Source organism: Pleurodeles waltl, chromosome 5 (genome assembly GCF_031143425.1).
Source record: "Pleurodeles waltl isolate 20211129_DDA chromosome 5, aPleWal1.hap1.20221129, whole genome shotgun sequence".
Classification (NCBI taxonomy): Eukaryota; Metazoa; Chordata; class Amphibia; order Caudata; family Salamandridae; genus Pleurodeles; species Pleurodeles waltl.
The window spans coordinates 1,137,261,921-1,137,289,370 of record NC_090444.1 but is presented as its reverse complement, the minus strand read 5'-3'; the positions used below and the strand labels follow the sequence as shown (position 1 = coordinate 1,137,289,370).

Here is a 27,450-nt window from a genome sequence, read left to right as displayed (position 1 = left end):
GCGGTACAGGCAACCACAGTTGCAACTCCAGTTCCGGCACAGAATAGTGTCAGTATGTCTACTGCGCCAGAGATGCAGACACAGTTACAGCCACCACCAGTACAGAGACTTTACCCTGATGTCCCAACAAATACGAATTTGATGGTGCTGTCTGATCCGGCATATATGAGACTGAAGTTAGTGCAGATTGAGCCAACTCCACCTTTGCTGCCCCAGCCACAGCAACAGATGGTTCTGAATTTCACTTCGGTCACAGGACCGCAGTCAGCCATTGCACCCATAATGAACCAGAATATGGGAGTTAATCTTCCACAGGCTTTGGGAAATAACCAGACACCAGCCGCCATATCTTTGCCCATTACAGTTGGTCCACCTGTACCATTGTATGCGCAGGCGAAGCCTAGTGTATGTGATCAGGGAGTAATGACCCAGGAGATGACAAGAGGAGGGTTCGTAGGGAGCTCTCAAGGATTAACCCCAGAAGAACAGACAGATGACAGATCTAGATCTCTGTTAGACTTTAGTCCGATTGGGGTTCCTCCAGATGCCATGAGACAATCAGGTTTGGGACTGCTGACTCCACAGATCTCAAGTGCAAATGTGCTGCAAACACCGGTAATGCAGGCTGGAAATATCTCTTTGAAAGGGCTGACAGCCCTACAGTTGAATGAATGGTTAGACAAAGACAAGTTAAATTCACCACAGACTACCCCTGCGACAGAAGAGTGGTCGGAAAGAGAAGAGTACCTGAAGTTTGTGAGATTGGGCATGGAAGCAGCTGAACTAGTTGAAGGGAGCATGGGAGTGAACAGGCTAGAATCATACACTGAAGCGGAGTTGAGGTACTTGTGCCCGAAGATAACCAAAAGAAGTGAGCAAAGTGCACCAGAGGTTGGCGAACGTGACAGATAAATACGGCATAGATTTAGATAATACAAAACATTTGAAGAGGAGTTACAGGTTAGACTTTGAGCCTAAGGATTTTGAACAAATGAGGTCTACTGGGATGAAGGCACACCTTAAAGAGATACTACAGAGTGCACAAGTATGGGGAGCCTTAGAGAAATGGGAAGGCAGATGGGCAAAGAAAAGAGAGAAAAGGAAAAGTGACAGCCTAGAGCAACAGCAGGCAAAGCCAGGGTCGGACACCAGTACGATAAACATGTTACCAATGAGAGAAACAGCAGGAGGTGTTCTTGTCCATGTACCGTGGTCTAGAGCTGATATTCTGTCATTTACAAATGACTTTCCCAGGTTGAGGGAGAAGCCGATAGAGGGGTTTTGGCAGACGGACAGGTTTGTGAAGCTTGAGAAGTGTCTTTGGGAAGACCTGAATACCCTTTTTGAGATCATAGTTCCTGCTGATTTGTGGCTTGAGTGCAAGAGAAGTGTGGACTGGCCAATAGCAGAACCGGCAAGGAATAAGGTTACATGAGCACCGTCTCCTGAGGTGATGAGGTACTACTATAAGGTGATTGAGTTTCTGAAGCAGAAAATGTCGCTGCAGAATATTAATTGGCAAAAGATTGATCGAACGGCACAGGAGGGTAAGGAGACGATACATGCCTACTATGAGAGGTTGTTGAAAGCGTTCAAGCATTACAGTGGTACAGAAGTCATAGAGCCAAAAGACATGAATCACCTTGTGTTCAGATTTGTTGAAGGATTGAGACCTGAGATTAGCCAGATGATTAAGAATCATTTGATCTGTTGGCAAGCGAAGCCGATTGATGAGGTGTTGCAGGATGCGAAATACTGTAGTGATGAAATTGAGCTGAAGCAGAGAAAGTTGAAGGAGAAAGTGATGATGATGCAAATTAAGGCAGCACAAGCAGGGATGCAGGGAAATGGTTTACAGCAGATGGTGCAACAGCCGCAAGGAAGCAGGATGTTTCAGGCGCAAGTGAGAGGCAGAGGTCGAGGAGGTTTTGTGAACCATGGTCCAGATATGAATACTGTAGTGGTCCAAAATGATGTACAGGGGATGAAGAAGATGTTACTGTGTCATGCTTGTGGGGGTGTCGGACATTGGAAGTGGGAGTGCCCGATGATGGTGCAGGATGGTGTTGTTCAACAAAGCAATGATGTCAATGCATTCCAAAATGGTAAAGGGCCAAGAATGAGAGGTCCTAATTCAAACTTTCAGAATAACATGGTTCAGATGCAGGGTCTCCAACCCATGCAACAGGTGCAAATGCCACGTATGCAACCAGTGCAGATGCAGCAAGTGCAACAGCCGGTTCCTATGGTACCTAGACAGCAAATGTAGTTGCCCTTAGCACCAATGGGACAGCAACAGGTGATGCTTCCTTCACAGGTCACAAGTCAGAGAATGAGTCAAAGTAACACAGTACAACAGTTCCCATTGCGTGGTGAGAATGGAATAAACGATGAATGGTCGGATGAGAGCTCAGAAAGTGAGGAGTGCAGGCTTGCAGCGTCCCTAGAAGTAGATCAGAGAGGACCTTATGTGCAAGGGAAAGTGATGGGTCACAAAGTATCATTCTTGGTTGACACAGGAGCTACACGCTCTACAGTCAGAACTGCAGAGGTCCCGAAGTTGCCTCTTTCGGGGCGTACAATAAAGGTAGTAGGAGTGGCAAATCAGCTCCTGACTAACCCGATAACAGATCCAGTTGAAGTTGAGATTGGTACATTCCAGGGGTTGCAAAGTTTTTTGGTCTGCGATTTAATTCCTGTGTCCCTACTGGGAAGAGACTTACTGTGCAAGACGAGGTGTTCTATCACCTGTTCCAATGATGGAATTGAGGTACAGACAAACAGTGATGATGAAGGGGATGATGGTCAGATATCAGAGCCTGAGACGGAGACAACAGATGAGGAGTACCCTCTGATAAGCTTTTTCCCAATGTTCACAGTGACTGATCTGCCAGCAGATTTGCAGGGGACAGTCAAAGAGAAGGTGTGAGATTTGACAGGAAAAGAAGTGGGACTGATAAAAGGAGTAGAACCAGTCAAAGTCAGTGTGAAGCCAAATGCTGTGTTCCCCCAGGTACCACGGTACCATATGGCGCAAGATGTCCTTATTCAGGTAACACAGATAATTGCAGACTTTGTGAAGCAAGGGGTCCTGAAGGAAGTGATGAGCAGTCCATGCAGTTCACCAATAATGGGACTGAGAAAGCCTTGTGGAAAAGTTCGAATTGTTCAAGACCTGAGAAAGATGAATGACATAGTGGAGAAATGTTGCCCAGTAGTGCCAAATCCAGCTGGGATCATGTTTCAGGGTCCATGTAATGCAGAATGGTTCTCAGTTGTTGATTTGTCCCAAGCATTCTTTTCTGTGCCTCTTCATGAGGACAGCCAATTTCTTTTCAGTTTCAAATTCTTGTACAAGGTTTACAGTTGGTGTTGAATTCCTCAAGGGTTTTTGGAATCACCTTCCATCTTCTATCGGATTTTGAAAAAGGATTTGAAGTCGTTGGAATTGCCTTTTCAATCGACTCTAGTACAGTACATTGATGATTTGTTAATTGCATCCAAAACGAGAGATGATTGCAAGTACGATACCATTGCCTTACTGAACCACTTGGGAAAGAATGGGCATAAGGTGTCCCCAAAGAAGCTGCAATACTGTCAGAAAGAGGTGAAATACCTAGGTCATCTGATTGAGAAAGGGTCAAGGAGAATATCCAAGGAAAGAGTGACCGCCCTACTGCAGAGGAATTCCCCAACAACACGGAGAGATGTTAGGAAGTTTCTGGGAATGGTGGGCTATTGTCGCCAGTGGATCCCAAATGTCTCAGTCATCTCCAAACCATTGGTGAGACTGACGGTTAAAGAGGTTAAGGATGGCCCAGATGTTATAACACTGTCCGAGAAAGAGATGAAGGCATTTATCGAGCTGAGGGAGAGTATATGTAGGGCTCCAGCTTTAGGTATGCCTGATTACACAAAGCCTTTTGTCCTGTTTTGTCATAAACGTGATGGTTGTTCTTTGTCTGTCCTGACACAGGTCCATGGAGGTGCAAACCGCCCTGTAGCATATTTTTCAGCTACTTTGGACCCTGTTGCAGCATCCTTGCCGGGTTGTCTGCGTGCAGTAGCAGCAGTTGGTCAAAGCCTCACACAGTGTGAAGGCATAGTGATGGGATATCCTCTAATTGTTATGGTCCCACACTCAGTTGAGATTTTATTAACCCGAACAAAGACACAGCACATGACCAATGCAAGATTGACAAAATATGAAACGATTATATTGGGGTCACCAAATGTAACTTTAAAGAGATGTACAGTACTGAACCTGGCAACGTTGCTTCCAAATAAAAATTCAGAAACTGAGGATACTGCTGATGTAGAACATGATTGTCTTGAGGTAACTGAAATGTGCACCAAACCGAGACCTGACATTAAAGACACTCAATTGGAAGAAAATGACTACATTATCTTTGTTGATGGCTCATGCTTAGGAGACTCAGCAGGAGTACTGAGAGCCGGATACGCTGTATGTACAATCACTGGTATCCTGAAGCATCTTGACTTGAGAGAGTATATTCTGCTCAAGTGGCGGAATTGGTTGCTCTTACCAGAGCTTGCCATGCTGCTGCTGAGTTGAAAGTAACTATCTATACTGAAAGCAGGTACGGTTTTGGAATTGTCCATGATTTTGGCCAGCTATGGTCAAAGAGGGGTTTTCTGACCTCTTCTGGTTCTCCAGTGAAAAATGGTGAAAGAAATAAGGAGTTGTTGCACGCGATTCAGTTACCTCATGAAACTGCCGTGGTGAAATGCAGTGCTCATTTGAAATCACAAGACTTTGTTTCAATGGGAGATGGATATGCGAATCAAGTCACAAGATTTTGCGCACTGAACTGTATATCATTCAAGGATCAGTGGGAATTGTTACCTGTAACAGAAAATGAGACAGGTTACACTTTAAGGGTGGTTGACACATTGGAGGAACTGAAATTGTTGCAGGGACGTGCCAGCAGATATGAGAAACGCACTTGGGTTAAGATACAATGTGTACAAAGACCAGACTTTTGCAAGTTGAAAAGAATGAGAGTAGCAAACAGAAGTTGCGCAGGTCCTGAATGGGCATACGCAACATCAGCTGAGTGGCAACAAGAGTTCTTAGCATTCTGTTTTGACCGAGAAGTCCCAGGTCAGAACTACGGCACCTGAGTCTAGCTAAGAAACACTGAGTTAAAATTGAGCTAAAGAAAATAGAGGAAAGAGAGTGATAAATTACCGGATGTGACACTGTTAACCTGAATTGACTTTTTGAGAACTGATTTAGACAAGCTGCTAACCTGAATTGACAAGGATCCTGGGAGTGAATGTGCAAGCTGTAAATACTTGCTGGAGAAAGACTTTGCTTAGCTTTGCTGAAAGAAGATATAATAATAAGTTTCCAACCATCCTCTGTTAGTTGATGTTTGAACTAGTATTACTTCACTTTCTGATTCTTTACAGTTCATGGCTAACACTAGAGGGGACAATAGAGGGGATAAACGTTGTAAACGTTTAGGTGTTGTTTTGGGTGTTGTATGCGTGATACTCATTACAGTTCTGATTGTGGGGATGCCGTTGGTGGATAAGAGTGAAACTAACAATGCTACAATTCCTGAGTCCGCCGTTGCTCTAACAGCTTGGGAGAGGTTTGAGCAGGATACAAAATACTTGCATGAAGGAACTAACGTGAAAGGGGAACTATCAACTAATGTTTTCTATCGCTTGCTGAGTGAGTATTTTGACACTATGGATGCGAAAGATTGCTATGTGTGTACACAAATTCCTGGTTCAGTACACGAGGGAGTTACCTATCATAGTTTTCCACTAACGTATGGGATAAGTTGTAGTTTGTTACTAACACGGTTCTATAACCAGGAAGAGATTCGGTACTTCTATTCCAATAATGACCTTGTGTTTTCTTAGGTGCCTATCATAGAAGATTTGAATAGTGTAGCTAAATACTATCGCATAAAATTGGTTAAGGGGTTCTTTGAGGCAACGCTAACAATTAGTACATCTTATTCACATCGCAATAATTTGACACACTTGCTTACACCTGTAGAGAAAAGCTTTCTAGATCACACTGAAGATAGAACGAGGGCATTGAAAGGGAAGTTAGAGAAAGGATTGCAGCAGCGAGCTTTTATTAGGGAACAAGGGAAACTAGCTTTAGATGTACTGCACGTAGGTAAGCTTTGCATTACGCGACCAAAATCATATTATGACAAAGTGTTTGTGGGAACAAGCGAGTGTAAGCATGTGTTTTTGCTTCAGCGTAAGTGGATGTTCATGTTAAATGGACAGGATCCAGCGATCCCTGGGATATATTATATATGTGGACTTAATGTTTATTACCGTCTTCCAAAGGGATGGTATGAGACATGTTATTTGGGGATAGTTTTCAGAAGGATATATCAGTTAGAGGACCTGAAGAAGTTTCCGAAGTTGTCTGAATTACATCGTACTAGACAAAAGAGAGAGACTGCTGCTGATATAGTAGGAGACATATTTGGAGCAATAATTCCGTCAGTGGGTGTTATCTTGAACTCCATAAAGATTCAAAACATTTCTACTATTGTGGATAACATGCTGACAAATTTCACAGGAGCTATACTCCTGATGGATACTGAACTTCCTACGGAGAGGGCTACGACTCTTCAAAACAGGCTTGCTTTTGACATTCTTTTAGTGAAAAATGGCAGAGTCTGTAAGATGCTTAATGAGCGACATTGTTGCGCATACATACCTGACAATAGTAATGAGATTAGAAGTATGCTTACTAACCTAACACAAGATATTACAGATTTGAAGGAACTGAAGAAACCCGGGGTTTGGGAGAAGGTTGGAAAGGGTCTTGCTAAAGTAGGAAGCTGGTTTGGAAATATTTGGCAGGGGATATTGGCAAAAATAATACAGGGAATTTTGATTGTTTTGGCTTGTCTATTCGGATTATGGTTGTCCTGCAAAACTAGTAAAAGGATTAAATTGAAATTGGCAAAACGTAATACGAGGAGGGAAGAAAAGTAAAGGGAGAAAATATTCAGAGCAAAATATGGAAAGGCAAAACCGAGGGAGGAAATTAAGATGAAAGAGTTTAGATGAAGACATTGTGTAAGAGGGGAAAGAATTGTGTGATGACAAGACTCATCAGAGGAGGGATTGTTGGAGTGTAGTTTTTTTAATCAATATTAACCTGAAAAGCTTGCAATATAATGTCTAATGAAACCGCATAAAAAATGTGTTAATGTAATATTAATGTTCGCGTTTGAAATGTGCCCACGGGGAGTGGCCACCAATGTATTCGGTGATTAATGTAACTGACTAATGATGAATTACTAATGTATTAATGTATGATTTTGTTTTGGTATTAAGGATGATATATTAGGTTTGCTAAATTAATCACTAGGCCTTAGTTAGCAAAGGTCTGGGCCTAGCTGCCTGGTCTCATATTAATTGTGTGCTTTTCTAAACGTGCAATGCGCTGCTTTCCTGAAGGACATGAAGCTGTACTTTTCCAGAAGCCAGAGATGAGTGTGTAACCGTAGTAAATTCTTTCTCATGGGACCCGACTTGCGCAAGGAGTCATTCTTGCTGAATGTAATAGTGTAATTCGCAACAGGTACAAGGTCGTCTAGACTAAGGCGAAGACAATGGAACTACTGACTGGAGCGACAAGTGTAACTTTTCTTACCTGACATTCTACCCGTTGAAGACGTAAATCACAGGAGCCAATCAACTGCATGAGAACTGTCTTAGGTGAAAGTTCTAGTAAGGTGTGCGAAGGACTATTGGACAGAGATAACGATGCACCAAACTCGATCCAATGAGGAATTAGAGACTTGTTAGACAAGATTCGATATAACACCGTGACCCAAGGGAAAATCAGCCATTCTTCTGCCATTCTTAGCCATTCCTAGCGGTTACTCTGAGAGACTTTTGTTCTGTTACTCTAAGGCATCCTCTTTGCCTGGTACTTACTTCTCCTCCTTATGAGGGAAGAGCCCTATTCTTAGCTATGCCCTGCTGAACTTATCTGTTCTATCCTGGCTGATGGCAAATCGACTGATTCCTGAGGATGAAAACTGACTCTGTATGCTGCCCTATGTGGATGGGTAACTATCTGATGATAAATTGTAATTGCCTTTTCTTTCTAGGTACCAACTGCTCTTTTGATAGAGGCCATAGTTAAATGTTTTCTAAATTTGTGTTACTAAATTGTTTTGCACGAAGCCCAACATGATGATGCTAATTCGAGGCTAGTTAAGGAGTTCACTAATACTGAATGCAAATAGACAAATGATTGAATTCTTGCTTTGTTGAATAATGTACTGATGTTACTCTGCTAAAGCTGATCCATGTTGAAGTCGTGCTTCATTCTGATGTTCATGATCTTTGCTTTGATAAAGTCTTATTCGAGTTGCCATATTATAGTGCTGTTGATGTGCTTATTGATATTGTGACTAATAAACATGATGACAGTAGATTGTAACTAATAGGGAATAAATATCTTAACTCTTACTAGCTTTCCGTGGTTATTCATGGCTGAAAGGTCATGGTTTGTTTGATTGTTATTAAATGTTATTGATTAATTAGATTAATTAGTGGTAGTGAATATTGATGAGGTTATTGATCTACTGGTTGCACATGTTGTACAGATATCTCGTTCTGTGAAGTCCCCAATCAGGGTCAAAAGATTCATTGGCCTAAAACAAGTCCCCTTATAAGTAAATTATCAAGGTTGGGACATGTTAACAGTTTCATATCCATTTCTCTCACTACCTGGACGGAGGTTCAAAGCACAAAAATAGGAAAAATGGTGTATGTCCTAATAAAATGCCAAAACTGTGTTGCAAAGTCTGTCTATTTCTGAAAGCTGGGAATGTGGTAATTGTAGCACCACAAACCTTTTGTTAATGCCATTTGCAGAGATAAAAATAGATGCTTTCTTATACAGCACTTTTTCCCATTTTTCCCCCCAAAAAACAAAATGTACCTGTACTTTTTTCTCAGTCCCCTTCAGGGGAATCCAGAAACTCTGGGTATCTTTGGAAACCCCAGAATGTTGGACAAAAAGTCTGCAGATTTGGCATGGATAGCTTATGTAAAAAAAACATTATAGGGGCCTAAGCGCAAACTACCCCAAATAGCCTCAAAAAGGCTTAGCACATGGGGGAAAAGCCTAGCAGCGAAAGGGTTAAATAACAGGGTGATCATTTATCTTAAAAATGGTCTTGCAATGACCTTGGTTATTTTGTCTTTCTAGGTTTAGTTTCTTGAATTTTACCAAACCTGCTCCTTTAGGGCTGCCGGGGTCATTGTTTTTGCTTATTCGTTCCTATTAGATTTTGAGGGATCATTGGTTCCATGTTGCCTTCGCCACCATTTGGAAAGAAGAACTGCAATAAATCTGAACCTGGCTGGGCTGACATTCAGATCCAATGATCTAAGCTGTGAATATAGAATCCCAAATATTATCAGGACAGAATATCATTACAGCAATATCAAGGGTCAGAATATTGAAAGATAAATTTATATACATTTTCTATACCTAACACCACATTTATGTCCTTTAGTAATGCAATCACTACTAATCATGTCCAATGGATGTTTTTAAGTCTTACTGCAAGCATTTACGCACTCACTCATTCATTTACACATTCTCATACAATACCTTTATGATCACTGCCTTGTGCTGCAGGATATGAACTACAGCTTACCTTAATTCGGGGTTTTCAGAATTGAAAACAAATATGCACAAATATTAATAACAACATAAGTAGTGAGCGAGGAAAGAGAGAGGAATAAGCTCAATAAAACTGTATGTATAGCAATTTTAAAATAAGCCTCCTGAGATCAAATACTGAGAATAAATATATTCACCAGATTTTGGATACGTGACTTGAAATACATCAGTGTCTCGGATCTCATCTTCGAACATTTCGTCGATGTGTTGTGGTGTACCGATATTCTTCAACAATTTGCATCCTCTGTGCTCCATTAAGTCTGAGCTTGACGTATCAGTTGTCTCTGCCATGATTAAAGATCCTGTAGTAAAAGCATTATAACCCAAATTTAAAAATATGGTGAACATTGCTGTACTGTGGATGCAGACTATATTACTATTCTTGTAACAGCACTTTCTGTTCAATTAATTTATTTTAGTCTATAGCTGAGTTGTATTTTATAGTCAGTTAAAAACATTAAAATATCCAAAAGTTGCTGACCAATATTAAACTCCCCAGCATTCAAGGGGCAATCTACTTACTGTTTACATTCATTTCAATAGTTCAGAACCTATTTATTATATAAATGTGACTACACATTCACTTATTATATTGCTATTATCTTTAAAATACAATTCCAAAGCAGTGATAGCAGACTTATCTCTGTATGGTATGAACCTTGTCCTTAAAAACAATTGCGAGAAATTGGGTTTTTGGTTGCGTGGGTTTTAACCCTGCTTAAGCAACGGTCACAATCACTGTCAGGATGAACTATAAAAGTCACTAGATTAACCTATGCTCAACCCTCTCGTAGCTTGGCACAAAAGTGATCAGGCTTAACTTAAAAGCAATGTGTACAGTAATTATGCAGCGCACAAACAGTAATAAAGTGAAAACACAACGCAAGAAAAATCCCACACCAATTTAGAAAAATAGAGTACATTTTCATACACTATTTGACACCTAAACAACTAAAACAATCAGTAGAACCAGAAATAAGCAATTTTAAATATTTATGTGAAAACAGTATGTAAAAGCAGAAAGTGCCTGCTGTGTTTTTTTTAATGCATTTATTGGATTTTATTTACAGAGCAATACAGAAAATATTGGTGACAGACCTAAATCAGACATACATTCATATTGCAACACAACATCTTATACATTGCAATGCGACATACTAGCCCATTTCCCCAATAACCTTCATCACACAAAAAAGAATGGTAGGGACAACAGAATGTTATCAATGCACTGCAGAAAAGGTCAAGGACTTTAGTGGTTTTGGAAACCCAAGCCATACGGAGAGAGGCCATACCTGTATACAGGCTGTAGTACAGATTGAGAGAGGTGTGTGCTGAGGGGAGATCATGCCATCGGGAGAGGGCCGGCGGGGTGCAACTGCAAATAAGTCTGGAGAGGCTGCTAGATATCACTGGGATGTGAGGAAATAGGAAGAAGTTCAGCATACAACAATAATTGTTGATCATAATATATGAGATCTGTGATCCAATCTTTGAACTTAGGTGCCCGCCTACGTCCCCAGGAAAACAGGTAGTTCATCTCTTGGCAAGGAGCAAGGCTAGCATGACATATCTCCAGAAGGAGGAGGATAAATCCTTATTGTCCCCAGCATAGCCACAGGAAGAGTCAGTAATATCCTCTCCTCTGTCATAAGAGAAAAAGCTTTCTGCACCTCCAACCAGTAGGAATGTATCCCTGTTGGACTTGGCCCTTTTTGCAGGGTCATCCCCAATCTTTTCCCCCCTTCTTCCTATTTTTTCTGACCTGTTTTTGTTGTCTGTGGGCACTTTACCACTGCTAACCAGTGCTAAAGTGCATATGCTCTCTGTGTAAATTGTATTATTGATTGGTTTATCCATGATTTGGCATATTTGATTTCCTAGTAAGTCCCCAGTAAAGTGCACTAGAGGTGCCCTGGGCCTGTAAATCTAAAGCTACTAGTGGGCCTGCAACACTGGTTGTGCTACCCATATGAGTAGCCCTGTAAACATGGCTCAGACCTGCCACTGCAGTGTCTATGTGTCCAATTTTAAACTGCCAATTAGACTTGGCAAGTGTACCTACTTGCAAGGTCTAAACCTTGCCTATTTGTACATGTAAGGCACACCTAAGGTAGGCCCTAAGTAGCCCCAGGTTGCAAAAATAGTCCCTGTAGCAACACACCAGGGGACTTCAACCTAAAAGCCCAAGTAAACAAATCTTTCAAATATGGGACAGCTTGCGTCTGTCTCCATCCACATCCGCTCAACACATGCGAGCCAGAATCAGTTTAGAAAGTAGGCATTTTCTTGAGTAAACCATTCTGTGACTCTGCCTGTTTGTGGCTTTCCTGACTGGGTTAGTTTGACAATTGGGCTATTTGCACCTCTCCTCTAGACAGTGACACAAAGGTAGCTGGGGTGTAGCTCGCATACCCTGATGAGCTATCTGTGCTAGGATGGAGGGGAGGAGTGGTCACTCACACCTAAAAGGGCTGTGCCTGCCCTCACACAATGGGGTCTCCAACTCCCTAGTGTGTGTCTGGGGCCCTGCCTGGGCAAAGCAGGATCTTACAAACAAGAGGGTCTTTACTTTAAAATTTGCCTACTTCAAAGACAGAAAGGGGTATAAGTAGTGGACCCAAAACCCCTGAAAATTAAATTACTTCAAGATCACTTCTGGATTCAAGAGGAACATCTGCCAAGGAGAAGAGCTGAAGAGCTGAGGAGAAGTGCTGCCCCTGCCTATGACTGTGCTTTGTTGGGCTATCCTGCAGTTGCTGCTTATGCCTGTGGAAGGGGAAAAAGACTGGACTATGTTGTGCATTTCTGCTTGAGAAGAATCTCCAAGGGCTTGAACTGAGTTTGCCTCCTGTTGTTGAAGTCTCAGGGCCATCAAAGATGTCCTCTGCTGAGACTCCTGCCCTGTCAAGTCCCTGGGCGCTTGAAAGGTGAAGATGGTAGACAAGAACTGAAAATCCACGCATAAAATGCAGTGTGGGAAAATTTTCGATGCACCTTCCCCAACAGGGCTGATGAACGACGCACCGCCGGCTTTGTGGATGAAATCGAAGCTCCACCTGCATCACAGCTGGGAGGTCAATGCTTCACAACACCCACTTACGGAGGCTGATAACGACGCAAACCCTACACAGCATGGTTTTCTGATTCTGTGCGACCAGATTTTCCACGCATCGTCCCTGGGTGTTAAAGTCCACGCGACTCTGCACGGATCCGAGGTGCCCCGTCCGTAAAATTGACGCATCACTCTGTTGCGAGGGAGAAAAAAGGTGCATCACTGACCTGAACGGAGGAGGAAATGACGCACGGCCTCACTTGCGAGTAAAGAAACAATGCATTGCTACCCTTTTCCGACACACGGTTGCACGTGCGGCTTGATTTTTTACGCTAACCATGTACTTTGTGTAACAACAACATTCTCACTGTTTTCGAAGGATTAAGACTCTTAGGGCCAGATGTATCAAGATTTTGCTTTGCGAGTCTCAAATAGCAAATTTTAAGAAATCGATATTTCTGGCACGCAAAATGGGATGTATCGAAATTGTGAGTTGGAAATAGCGATTTCTTAAAAATCGCGAATGGAATTTGCGAGGTCCAAATACCGAATCGCAATTAAAATTGCGATTCGGGATTTGAAAATTGCAAATTGCGAAAACGGCTACCCTGAACAGCCTGATGACACATCACAAGCAGGAAGTGAGTCAGCCCATGCTGTTTCCAGGTACCACACCCACAGGAGCAGTCAGAGAGTCACAGACCAGCAACAGGGAGGCATTTTTGGGAGCAAGCCAGGACCCAACACCAACATGGCCAATGCTGGCAATGGGAAGGAGAAGGGAGACAGGAAGAGGAAGCTGAAATTTAGTGAGCAATAATTGGAGGTGCTCACTGAGGAGGTGGTCAGGAGCCATGACCGACTCTTGGGAAGACCTCACTCCAGTACCAGAGAGTGAGAAGCGGAAACTTTGGGCTGACATCCAGACAAAATCTGCGCAGTGGGAGTTGCGCAGAGCTCGGTGGAAGAGATACGCAAGAGGTGGTATGACCTGCGTTCCCGTGCCAAGGAGAGGGTGGCCAGCAGGCTAAAGGAGGCAAGGAGCACCGGAGACAGACCATCCACCCAGACACCTTCCACCCCCATGGAAGACCTGGTGGAGTCCACACTGCTCCCTGAAGCTGTCAGTGGGGGTCACTGACATTGACACTTCCGGCACAACCAGCATAGGTAAGTCCATTAAAGATGTGTATCCCCATATGTGCATGTACAAATGCCCCTTAGGAAATAGCAATTAGTGCAAAGCATTGTGATAAGTAGTCCATTCCACATCTTACATGCGGCACAACAATGCCTTATGGGAGTGGTAGTCCACAACCCTGAGCTGAAAATAGCACATAGATATCAATTAAGTATACAGACACACAGAAGAACAACATACACAACTCACAGTGATATGATGTAAGTGTACATTTATTACCATTGTGCAACATTTGGTGATACATTCATAAATGACATGCTGCACATTGTCGTTGCAGATGTCTCAGGCCCAGCAGCAGCAGAATGTGGCAATGTGGGGGATGCAGAAACACAGCCACTGTCTGACTCAAACACCAATGAGTCATTGTGTATAGCACCAATCAGATGCAGGGCAAGGGTGTTACCTCTCCACGATTTGAACCTGGACTCCAATGAAATGCCGGATGAAGGCCACACACCACCCCCAGAAGCTAGATCCACAGGAAGGCAGCAGTCCCTGCCTCAGCGTCACTCATCTCCCCACAGGAGGCCTCACGAGGCAGGCACACAGTATACAGATGAAGGCGAGGGCCCACCAATCTTTAGCCGCCTTGAATCGTTCATGCTCAAAGTGCAGTGCCTGCAATGCAAACACATGAGGTCAATGCACAGGCAGTTGCAGTCACACAATGACAATATGGGAGGACTGCACAAGCAGTTGGAGTCTCTGAATGCAAACATCTGCAAGCTGCATGAGGGACAGCAAACAGCAGCAGATAACATGAAAGAGCTGACAAATGCCATTAAGGAACTCTGTACTGAGATCAGGCATGAGCGTGTGAGCCACCGCAGGCGCCAACGGCAATTCATGGGAATGTTCAATGGCTTATGCAGATCCGTCAATCGGCTCGCTACTTCAACTGCCCTGATATCACGCGTGCTGTGGCCGCACAGGTGGAAGCAGCACATAGCAGTTGGGACGTTGAACAGGGATTAATGCAAATAACCAACGTTCTGGATGCCATGCAGACAACACGCAGTGCTACATCCAGCGAACTGGGTGTTAGGGATACTGAGGAGTCCTCTAGCCTCAGCAGTCTTGCAGTCCCCGTGATGGATCCTAGGCGTCGCAGTGCCAGGCACAGTACTGCCTGTGATCCTGATACAAGAGGTGCCGGCGAGGCCACTGCGCACTCAAGTGGAATGCGTGGACGTAAGAAGTGACATTTAGAGCTACAGGGGACTACCTTCACATGTAGCAATACAGTAAAACTATGATGATAATAGTGTGACACTGTTAATGGCTCATGTCTTCCTATTGTGCATAGCTTTGTCCTAGCGACACATATGTTACCTGAAGTCAAGGTAATAAAGGTGCTAACTACAGGATTACATGTCAGTGAGGTGGTGTTGTCATTACTTACATCTGAAATGGTTGTGCGTGATGTCAGCACGCCTTTGCCTGCCCTCTGCTGCACTGGTCCTGTCTGCTGGCTGTAGGGGTGGTATGGGATCATCATCCTCATCTGAGTCTGGCTCCGATTTTTCCACAGGTATGCCCCTGGTGGTTGCTATATTGTGCAAGATCGCACATGTGGCCACTATTCTACTGGTCGTGTCCAGGCTGTACTGTAGTGCCCCCCCACTTTTGTGGATGCATCGGAAGGGACTCTTCAGCATGCCAAAGGTGCACTCCACCACATTGTGGGTTGCCCTGTGTGCTGAATTGTATCTCCGCTCTGCTGGTGTTGCAGGATTTAGGTAGGGCGTCATCATGTAGGTGTGCACTGCGTAGGCACTGTCTCCCAGGAGGAACAGAGGGTATAATGAGTAGCTGTGCCATCTGACGTTACACTGACATCAATGCAGCATTGTAAAGTTGCAAATTACCTAGTAGATATCCTTCACCAAATTCCCCAGCTAGCAGTCTTGTGTGAATCCCGCTGTGGCGAAAGATGTATGAATCATGTGTGCTCCCTGGGTACCTGGCCACGAGATCAGTTATGATTTAGGAGGCATTGCATATCACCTGTTTGTACATTGAATGTTGGTTTTTACGGTTGCGGTACACATACTCTGTGGCCAATGGTGGACAGATTGCAACATGTGTCCCATCTATGGCACCTAGGACATGGGGGAACTGTGCTATCTGGTAGAAATCAATTTTTGTCTGCTGTATTTCCTGTGGGGTGTGGGGGAATATGATGTACTGGTGTATCCTGCTCAGCATGGAATTGAGAACTGCATTGAAAAATCCAGAGAGGGCACTCTGTGATACCCCTCCAGTGGCTGCTATGACCCCTTGATAGCTCCCTGAGGCTAGTAGGTGCAGGGAGCATATTACCTGCACATGTGTGGGTATGCTATTGGTCCTGTGTGTTGTGTGCTGCAGTATGGGTTGTAGCTCAGCTATCAGGTCAAGTATCATGGCTGAGCTCAACCTGTACTTCTCAAAAATCTCCTCCTCAGTCTGGTCAAAAAGGGTTATGCCCACTCTGAAAATGCGCTCCTGTCTCCTCCTCCCTCTCCTCAAACCTGCCACGATCCTCATTCTCCTCGCCATCACCTAGAGTGCAGCCATTGTGGAAAAAAGGCTGAGGCATTCTGGGTCTCTTCATATAGGTTGCACCTGGTTACCACCTGGTTTCAATTTGTGGTAAATTGCATGTGCAAAAGACCATTCTGCGAATATTTACAATTTGCGATTTTTTGATGCATCGCATTGCGACATGGTTTTGCGCGTCGCAATCTGCCTATGAAATACCGAATCTCTATTTGCGAGTCGCTATTTAAGCTCGCAATTTGCGACATACAAATAGCGATTCGGTTTTTAATCTCGCAACTTGCGATATGCAGATTACGACACGCAAAACCATGTAGCTTCGCTTAAAATCGCTATTTTTGTGATTCCTTGTTTTTGGCCTGCGAATGCCTTTCATACATCGCAAAACACGTTTTTGCATTCGCAAATGGCCGATTTTTACGATTCGCACCGTTTACGAAAGCAAAAACTTTTGCTACATCTGGCCCCTATTCTTTTAAAAATTCATATCTTGACTTGTGTATGTTGGATTTTTGTCGTTTTGGCCTTATTTGATTTAAATAAATATTACCTATTTTTCTAAAGTGGTGTGGTGTCCATTTTGTACTGTTTTCACTGTATTACTGTGTGTTGGTACAAGTACTTTACACATTGCTTCTGAAGTTAAGCCTGCCTGCTTGTGCCAAGGTACCACGGGGTGAGCGGGGGTTAACTGAGGGTGATTCTCCTTTACCCTGACTAGAGTGAGGGTCTTTGCTTGGGCAGGGGGTAACCTGACTGCCAACCAAAGATCCCATTTCTAACAATCACCCACATGACCATGCCAGGTGTAGAAGACCTGCGCCATCTAACCCACATCTGGCACATTGGTCATCTGGTTTGAGACCAAATCTTCACAGTCTGACAGGGGGTATAGCATGCCCACTGAAAGACCTTGTAACGGAAGATTCAGTAAACTGCAGTAACTCCATTGCTCGTCAGAGAGAGCAACTTCTAATTCCTGTTCTCTACATACACAAGCTTTGCCATGGGAGCGCACAGAGATTTAACCTGTTTAGAGCAGTAAAGAAAACAAACCAAGGGCCAGATTTACAAAAAGTGGCGCAGTGTGGAACTGCGACAAAATTGACAGCACCGTGCTGCGTCACTTTAGAAATGCAGGGATGCACTGTGTTAGAAATGGGGTCTTGGTTGGCAGTAAATTTACCCCCTGTTCAAGCAAGGGCCCTCACTCTAATCAGGGTAAATCACACACAATCCAAATTATCCTGTGCCCACCCTCTGGCAGCTTGGCACTGAGTAGTCAGGCTTCACATAGAAGGCAATGTGTAAAGTATTTGTGTAATAAATCATACAGTAACACAGTCAAAACACCACATAAATACACCACACAGGTTTAGAAAAATATAGACTATTTATCTGGTTAAATTAAGGTCAAAACGATAAAGATTCAATAAGCACATGTTGAAATGTCAATTTTGCAAGTTTAAAAAGAGTCTTATATGTTAAAAATCAACAATTGTCTCTTGTCTGCACAAAGTACCTGTTTCGCGTCAAAATTACACGCACGGAGACCGCAGTGGAGACGATGCGTGGAAAAAGGAGGGTGTTTGTTGGATTCCCCAACACAGCGCAGACGATGCGTTGTTTCTTCCCACGCTGCAAGGACTTTGCATCAATTTCTGGCACGCAGTCTTGGATTATCACTGTGATGCGGGGTCTTTAGACACCCAGGGATGATGCGTGGAAATCCTGGGCATGTGGGACGAAGTCACAGGCGCTGCGTCAATCTCATGGGTGATGCATCTGAGTTTGTGTCACACGGCAGGCACTGCATCGATTCTTCACTCAGGAGGTTGGGCTGCGTCGTTCTGGCTTGGCTGTGCGTTGATCTGGTATGGCTGTGCATCAAAGTTCTGGTCGCAACGCAGGTGCTGCGTCGATCTGCACTCGAGAAGCCATGCTGTGTTGCTCCGGTTCGGCAGTGCAGTGATTTTCTCATCACTGGGCAGGCTGTGCGTCGTTTCCATCAGGATGTGCGACGGTTTTCATTGCACAAGGAGTTTCTTTGAAGAGAGGAAGTTGTTTGACGCTGAGACCTCAGAAACATAAGTTAAGCTCAATCCAAGCCCTTGGAGAGCACTTCTCAGCAAAGTCAGAGGGCAACAAGGCAGCAGGACAACAACAAGGCAGCAGTCCTTCACAATTCACAGAAAAGCAGTTCAGGTGAGTCCTTTGGGCAGCCAGGCAGTTCCTCTTGACAGGTTGCAGGATCTGGTCCAGAAGTGTCTTGTTTGGTGGGGTCAGATACCCAGTTTAATTACCCCAAAATTCCTTTGAAGTGGGGGAGACTTCAAAGGGTGGTTTTGAAGTGCACACAACCCCTTTTCGTTGCAAGTCTGTCTGCCAGGGTCGCAGTAGGGGGTTTGGCAGTCCATTGTGTGAGGGCAGGTCACTAGCCTTTGAAATGTAAGTGTCAGACCCTCCCAGCTCAGAAAGACTCATTCCGTATACAGATCAATGCAGGTGTCACTGAGTATTCTTTGTTTGTGGTTGTCTGGGTGAAATGCACAAGAGAGTTGTCAACCAGCCCAGCCAGACATGGATTGGAGACAGGCTCTAAGGCACAGATGGATTCTAAGTGCAGAGAAAGTCTCACTTTCTAAAAGTGGCATTTCTAAAATAGTAATATGAAATCCAACTTCACCAATAAGCAGGCGTTTGTATTACCATTCTGGCCATACTAAATATGACCTGGTTACCCCTTTCTGACCAGAAGCTACCATTCAAACAGTAGGGTAACCCTAATGCTAGCCTATGAAAGGAGCAGGCCTCACAGTAGTGGAGAACACATTTTGAAGTTTTACACAACCAGGACATATAAACCACACACATACATGTCCTGCCTTTTACCTACATAGCTCCTGCCCTATGGGTTATCTAGGGCCTACCCTAGGGGTGAATTATATGTATAAAAAGGGAAGTTTAAGGCTTTGCAAGTACGTTTGAATGCCAAGTTGAAGTGGCAGTGAAACTGCACACACAGGCCTTGCAATGGCAGGCCTGAAACATAGTTAAGGGCTACTTATGTGGGTGGCTTAACCAGTGCTGCAGTGTAGGAGGCTGGCCTGGTTTGTAGTAGGTACCTTGGGTACTTACACCTTATACCAGGTCCAATTATCCGTTATTAGTGATATGTAGTAGTGTTTTAGCAGCTTAGACTGATAGAGGTAGCTGTAGCAGAGCAGCTTAGGCTGAAGCAATACCACTATAGCTACACAGTCCTTATTCACAAGTAAAGACAATACTCAGTGTTACCAAAAATAAAGGTAGTTTATTTTAGTGACACAAGGCTAAAAAATATCTTAGTGGCAATACTCCTTCAGGAGGTATGTATTATACACAATATATACACTAGGCATGAAAATAAGGTAAGTAAATAGTCATAGGATAGTGCAAACAATAGGAAATGCTATTGAATGGAATAGGAGAAAATAGGTCTGGGGCAACACAAACCATATACTAAGAAAGTGGAATGCGAATCACAAATTCCTCCTAGACAAGTGTAGTGTGTAGAGAATCACTGGGAGAGTAGGAAAACCACAAAGGTGAGTAAAATACCCCACCCCAGAGCCCAGGAAAGTAGGAGTAAAGTACTGCAAGTTTCCTTAGGACACACTAAAGTCGTGATTAGAGTTATTGCAAGAAACAAGCAAGACTGCAAAAAACAAATAGTGAATTCTTGGACCCGAAGACCTGTGAAGAGAGGAGACCAAGTCCAGAAGTCGCAGAAGATTCCAGGAAGGACAGGAGCCCCTGCCAACATAGCAGAGGGTGCAAAAGGAGAATCTCCGGTTGGAAGAACACTGCAGAAGAGCACCCAGGAAGATGGCTGTGGGTTCCTGCATGATGCAAAGGATGTCCCACGTGGAGATGTTAGATGCAGGCGAGTTTCAGCGCTGGATTTGTCCAACAAGCCTTGGTTCAAGAAAGGTCACAAATTGCGTCAAAGTGGCGCTTCCTGGACCCAGGAGGGACCTGGGGGCCTCAACTCACACTGAGGAGGCAGAGGGGGCTCCCAACACTGGAGGGAACCCACAAATGACCCGGCAGCACCAACGGAGGTCCTAGGATACAGGGACAAAGAAGGTGCAAATTGCAGTTGCTGCAGCACTACAAAGGAAGGTCCCACGCCGCCAGAGAACAACTCAGCGAATTGAGCATCGCAGGATAGAGTCCTGGGGGGATGGGCCAGGTTGTGCATGAAGGATTCTTGCAAATAGTGCACAGAGGCCTCAGGAGGTGACGATGGTGTGGTGCACAGGGGTACTGTCGTAAACGGGGAAGACCAGCTCTAACTGCCTTCAAATATGGACAGCAGGACCTTAGGACAGTCTGTGTCGAAGGGGTTCACCACCTGTGTTCCAAGGAGCATGCTCGTCACCAGGAGAAGAGTCCAAGAGAACAGGACGTCATTTTAAAAGGTGCCTGCTAGTGCAGGGAAGTGACTCAGTCACTCCATGGGAGATATCTTTGGTCCTTCTGGTGCAGGGTGAAGACAGGGAGTCCTCAGAGCATGCACACTGTGGAAACTGTTGCAGATGCTGGCTGGATCTGAAGTTGCAAAGCCGAAGTAGCCCTTCTGGATACTTTGTTGCAGTTACAATGGTTCCTGGAGCAGTCTGCAGTCGATCCGAGGTCAGAGGATGAAGTAATAGTTGCAGAGGATTCCTGATGGAAACATGCAAGCAGAATTTGAAGAGAAACCCACAGTAGAGACCCTAAATAGCCCTGAGAGGGGGATTGGCTACATTATCAGGTCAGGTAAAGACCTATCAGGAGGGTCCTTTGACGTCACCTGCTGCTACTGGCCACTCAGAGGCCTCCAGAGTGTCCCCACACCTTGGAAAGCAAGATGGCTGAAGTCTGGGACACACTGAAGGAGCTCTGGGCACCACCCCTGGGGTGGTGATGGACAGGGGAGTGGTCACTTTGTCCAGTTTTACGCCAGAGCAGGAACTGGGGGTCCCTGAACCGGTGTAGACTGGTTTATGCAAGGAGTGCACCATCAGTACCCTTCAAAGCATTTCCAGAGGCTCTGGGATGCTACCCCTCCCAAGCCTGTAACACCTATTTCCAAAGAGAAAGGGTGGTAACACCCTCCTCCCAAAGGAAATGCTTTGTTCTGCCTTCCTGGGACTGAGCTGCCCAGACCCCAGGAGGGCAGAACCCTGTCTGTGAGGTGGCAGCAGCTGTAGCTGCAGTGCAAGCTTCAGAGAGCTGGTTTGGCAGTAATGGGGGCCCATGGTGGAGGCCCCAGGATCCATGGAATTGGCTCCCCAATACCAAATTTGGAATAGGGGGGCAATCCCATGATCTTAGACACCTTACATGGCCATATTCGAAGTTACCATTGTGAAGCTACATATAGGTATTGACCTATATGTAGTGCACGCGTGTAATGGCGTCCCCGCACTCACAAAGTCCTGGGAATCGGCCCTGGACAGCGTGAGGGCATCTTTGCTACTGCAAGGGTGCCCTCACACTTAGGCGGTCATTATGAACTCGGTAAACTCAGCCAACTGCCGTGGCGGCGGTGAACAGAAGCCCGCCGTTGGCGGTGAATAGAAACCCGCCATATAATGAACCAAAATCCCAACCCCGCCAAATATCACCAGACCACCAGTCACCGCCATGACCTTGTCAGCGGAAATGCTGGACCTCCCCACCCCGCTACCGCCGAGCACACCCACATCCCACCCTCCAAATAATGATGCACAAATCACTTTGGCGGACAGTGGAGACCGGACGACCATTTGCGGTGCCGACCGCCACGGTGGCAAGTGGACTTAACAGCAAGAAGTGCACACATTGGATAAGCTTGAAACCCACACACCTGACACACATCCATAACCCCATAAAACACTCATAGACACACCCCACAATCCTTTGCAACGAAACCAGGCCAAAGAAAACGGAGAGCACCAGAAGCAGACACCGAACACCACAATACACAAGACACACACTGACCCACAGAAGAGCATCCTCACAGCGTTTCCAGCCCAGACACCATTAACCACACTCACCATGTCACTGTCCCAACATTCAAGCTTCACAGAAAGGGAGCTAAGGACCATGGTGGACGAGATCCTGAAGGTGGAGCCACAAATATTTGGGGCTCAGGTGCAGCAAACACCCCTCGCAAGGAAGATGGCGCTATGGCAGACTATTGTCAACAGGGTCAATGCAGTGGGACACCATCTACGCACCAGGGACGACATCCGGAAGAGATGGAACGACCTGCTGAATAAGGTCAGCCCATGGCATCTAAGCACCACACTGCAGTCCAGAAGACTGGGGGAGGTCCGCCACCAACACCACCCGAATACACCGACTGGGAGGAAAAGGTACTGGCCATCTTGCACCCTGTGGGACCCACTGGACTCACTGGAGGAATGGATTCAGGTAAGTCGTCTACATTTACCCCATATACACCATACCTGTAATGCATGCACCACCCCACCCCACCCACACCCACCAGTACCAATACCCCACCCAGGCAACAGCCACTGAATCCACCCCCCCTGCATGACCACAAACCCACTAATAGGCCGACATCCCTACCCCTGTGCACAGCCACCTACCCCTGCAAGGATTCAAAATGTAACTACACCCCCCCCCAGTGCAACCCCACACCCTAAGCAAAATGCAGTATAAACCTCACAAAGGCACCCTGGATGGCCACTAAAAGCTACACAGCACAAAAAAGCCCAGTCCTGTGCACCCCAACCGTTCATGCATTTTATAACAGACATGTCTATGTCCCCCAACAGGCATCACCACCCATGCCACCCTCACAGACGGGACAAGGAGTGCCAGTGCCCCCCATGAAGGCAGCGGCACCTCACAGGACACTAGTGAAGGATCCCTGGACACTGATGAGCAGGCAGGCCCCTCATACAGTCCTGGACTGTCACCATGCAGCAGCCCCACCCAGGATACCACTGGCACCCCTACCACCTAGTCAAGAACAGCAGCCTAGGGTAAGCGTCCCCACACCAGTGTAACCAGGCCACAGACTGGTGGAACACAGGTACAGAGGCCACAGTCTCCCTCTCCCAACATGCAAGAAGGCGAGGACCCCAGTACAAGTGGTACTGCCAGACCTGTGCAGGGGACACAGGCACAGGGGGCTAGGGCAAATGCTAGGGCCTCAGTGGGCCAAGGGGGAGGTCACAGGATGGTTGCAGCAGCCCAGGACTTTATATCTGAGGTATTGGGGTCCTACCAGCATACCCATGACAGGTTGGCACAGATAGTATCCACCCTGGAGCACAGTCAGAGGATCCAGCAGGAACACCACCAACAGGCCATGGAGCAGTGGAAACAGCACAACGCCACAATGGCCAGCATAGCAGGACCACTGCTGCAGCTGGTACAAACCCAGTCTGAGACCCACATAGGACAGGAGGCCCCCACTATAGCACCGGACCAGACAATTACACCATCATCAGAAACATCCCAGGAACTACCCTTAGAGGAAACCCAAGGGCCAACCATGTCATCCCCTCAAGGTCAACAGCAGGTGCCCAAACATACCCTCAGGCTGTGATATGGCACTAGAACCCCAGAAACCATCCCACTCAATCAACCACCACACAGTGCTAAGAAGCAATATGAACTAATGTAAGAATTGATGGACCCATCAATACTACCAACAAGGCAGCCACCATGATGGCATTGAGGACAACCACCCATGACCACTTGCCATCACTGTAAATTGCACTATTCACTTCCTGCCACCAATGAAACACATATCACACCTGTAACACTGTCCCCTGTCATAAAATGTGAACAAAGTGAAGTATGGATTCAATTGGCTAAAAACCACTTTATTGTCAATGCGTTGCATGAAAGGACTCCTGTGTGCCTAAATGTGGCCCCAAACTAAACGCACTAAATTTTATTCTGTACCATGCAGACCTGGACCCAGTTTCACATATAAGAATCAACCCCCCCCAGATGACAAACTACACTGATAGTATGTGTCACAAACCCAAATGTCAGCCCTTAGTCCTACATAGTTACTGGAAGTAGAGTTGTATCAGTTGGGTCCTGGAATTGACATCTTCCCCTTCCTCATCATCACCATCACTCTCCTCACCTCTCTGAGGTAGCTGGTCAGGACATACAGCACCCTCCACCTCTAAGAGGGGGATAGAATTTTTCACTGCCACGTTGTGCAGCATGCAGCAGGCCACCACTATTCTACACACCTTTTCTGGCCCATAGGCCAGGGAACCCCCAGAGATATGTGACAGCGAAATCTAGCCTTCAGGAGACCTATTGCTTGCTCTATCACCCTCCTAGTACGTCCATGGGCCTCATTGTAATTCCTCTCTGCATCTGTCCCAAGATTCCTCACTGTTGTCAGGAGCCAACGCAAGTTTGGATAGCAGAATCACCTAGAAAAAGGTGCAATACAGAGTAGTCCTTGTCAAGCCTCTTAGTCAGACAGCCTGGCTGTCTGGTATGTGTCAGTTAGCGACAGAAACAATTACCTATGATCCACCCTCTGTCCTCTTGGAGTTGTTCCATCTTCTGTGGCACACTAGTGTTCCTCAGCACAAAGGAATCATGGACTGAACCTAGGAACATGGCATTCACATGTGAGATGTACTCGTCTGCAGTACATACCAATTGGATGTTCATGGAATTAAAGTTCTTTCTGTTTCTGTACACCTGTTCACTGACTCTTGGGGGTATGATGGGTATGTGGGTGCCATCAATGGCACCTATCACATGGGGTATGTTGGTAAAGGCATAGAAGTCCGACTTGATGGCGGGGAGGTCAGTACTTTGGGGAAACCTCACATAGGACTGCAGGTGTTGTACAAATGCATTTAGAAATCTTGTTAGTACCATGATGAACATTGGCTGTGAAATTCCAGCACCCATGCCAACTCCGCCTCCCTGTCTGTCCCCTCTACATGTACACCCTCATGCACTGCACCTTCAGTCACTGTTGCTGCTCCTCTTACTGCACTCCGCACAATAGCAGACATCCATACATGCACCACAGACACCACACATGCACTCACCACAACTACTGTAGTTGACACATGCAGCACACTCACCAGACTTGCAGACACCCACACAACATACATCCACACTGGCAGCCTGTCTTCTCCCACTGTGTCCACCCTCCCTCCTCCAAAACCAAACAGACCCACCAAGACACACACCCATCACACATCCACCACACCTCAGCATACAGTCCGGTCCCCTGCACCCACTACACGCACCCCTACACCACATACGTCCACACCTTCTGCCTCCACTCCCACTCCCTCATCCAGGACCACCCCAATTGCTCTGAAAAAACTTTTCCTCTCCCGTGCTGACCTCTTCCAACCCACTGGCCCACCCTGTCTTGTCCCTAAGCGTGCACACCTCTTTACCCTTTCCACTCCTTCCACTTCACAGCCCACCCCTGTCCGCCCTTCACAATCCTGTGCCCCTTCCCTAGAGAAGAAGAAGCCCTGTGCAGAGCCAAGTCCATCTGGCTCCACCCGCTCGAAACCCCCCCCACCTTCAAAGGACAAACCCACACCCCCTCCACCTTCCAAACACAAGTCCAAGCTCCACCCCTGGTGCACATCCCCACCCCCACCACCCCCAGCCCGTATTCCGTGAGGTGCCTGGAAGCCACTTTGATGCCCCATTAGGTGGAGTACCGTGCACTTTTAGGAGACAGGTTGGGGATGTTGTGGCCCATGGGACTTCTTGAACTACAGACTGGCCACTGGCCTTGTTGGAAATAGTAGGCTCTGTGAGCTGTAATAAATATTTTTGTGTGGCCTGTGTTTTGGTGGCACACTGTTGAACCCTGGTCTTTCGTTTAATTGTTTGTTGGTGTGGGGCATTTTTATGTACTATGGTCAAGTTGGATTTGCCTTGTGTCAGGTAAGTACCTCTTGCTGTGGGGTGTATGGGTTGTGCTGCTGTGAAGGGTTGGGGGCGTTGCTGGGTGAGTGGAGTGGGTGGGTATGTAACTGTGCCCTTTCCTCCCTTGTTTAGTAGATTGTGGTACTTACCGTCGTCGTCTTTGTCGGCGGTCTCGGTCGTGGAGGTATATGGCAAGGAGCAGAGCTGGCTTGATCTGCAGCTCTCTATCCATGTCTGCTCCGGCACGTTGTGTTGGCCTCCGGTGAGTGTTTCATTGGATTTGGTTAATTTCCGCCTCGACTTGCGAGGCGGTGGTTCCCGCCCCGGAACTGGAGGTGAACTAGTGGTTCATAATTTGATGGGTGGGTTGGGCCTTTACGTCGGCCTGTGGGCGGACTCTGCTGTCGTCGCCAGGACTCCTCTACTGGCGGTGGGTGGTATTCTGGATGCCTGTGTTTCGATTGGTTCATTATTTGACGGTCCGGACCGCTCCTCTGTTGGCAATTTTTACCGCCACCGGCGCAGTAGGGACCGCCGTGTTCATAATGAGGGTCTTAGTAACTTTCCACCTAGCCTTCAGTAAATGAAGGTTAGACATATAGGTGACTTATAAGTTAGTTAAGTGCAGTGAAAAACGGCTGTGAAATAGTGTGTGCACTACTTCACGCAGGCTGCAGTGGGAGTCTTGTGAAAAGGTTTGTCTGAGCTCCTTATGGGTGACAAAAGAAATGCTGCAGCCCATACGGATCTCCTGGAATCCCAATGCCCTGGGTACCTAGGTACCGTATACTAGGGACTTATATGGGGGGTCCAATGTGCCAATTGGAATTGGTAAATGAAGTCACTCGCCTACAGTGACAAATTTAGAAGCAGAGAGAGCATAAGCACTGAGGTTCTGGTTAGCAGAGCCTCAGTGACACAGTTAAGCACTACTGACAACACACACATTAGGCCACAAACTATGAGCACTGGGATCCTACCTAGCAGGATCCCAGTGAGACAGGCAAAACA

At 45.9% G+C, this 27,450-nt stretch overlaps 1 protein-coding gene across 1 annotated transcript in view; it reads right to left on the bottom strand.

Moving 5' to 3' along the window:
* LOC138296318 (amine sulfotransferase-like) overlaps positions 1–27,450 on the bottom strand; it is a 499,213-nt gene that overhangs the window by 356,154 nt on the left and 115,609 nt on the right. The window contains exon 3 of the mRNA XM_069235354.1: positions 9,856–10,020. Coding sequence (XP_069091455.1) covers positions 9,856–10,009 — 154 coding nt within the window. The 5' untranslated portion in view covers positions 10,010–10,020. The remainder of the gene's footprint in view (positions 1–9,855; positions 10,021–27,450) is intronic.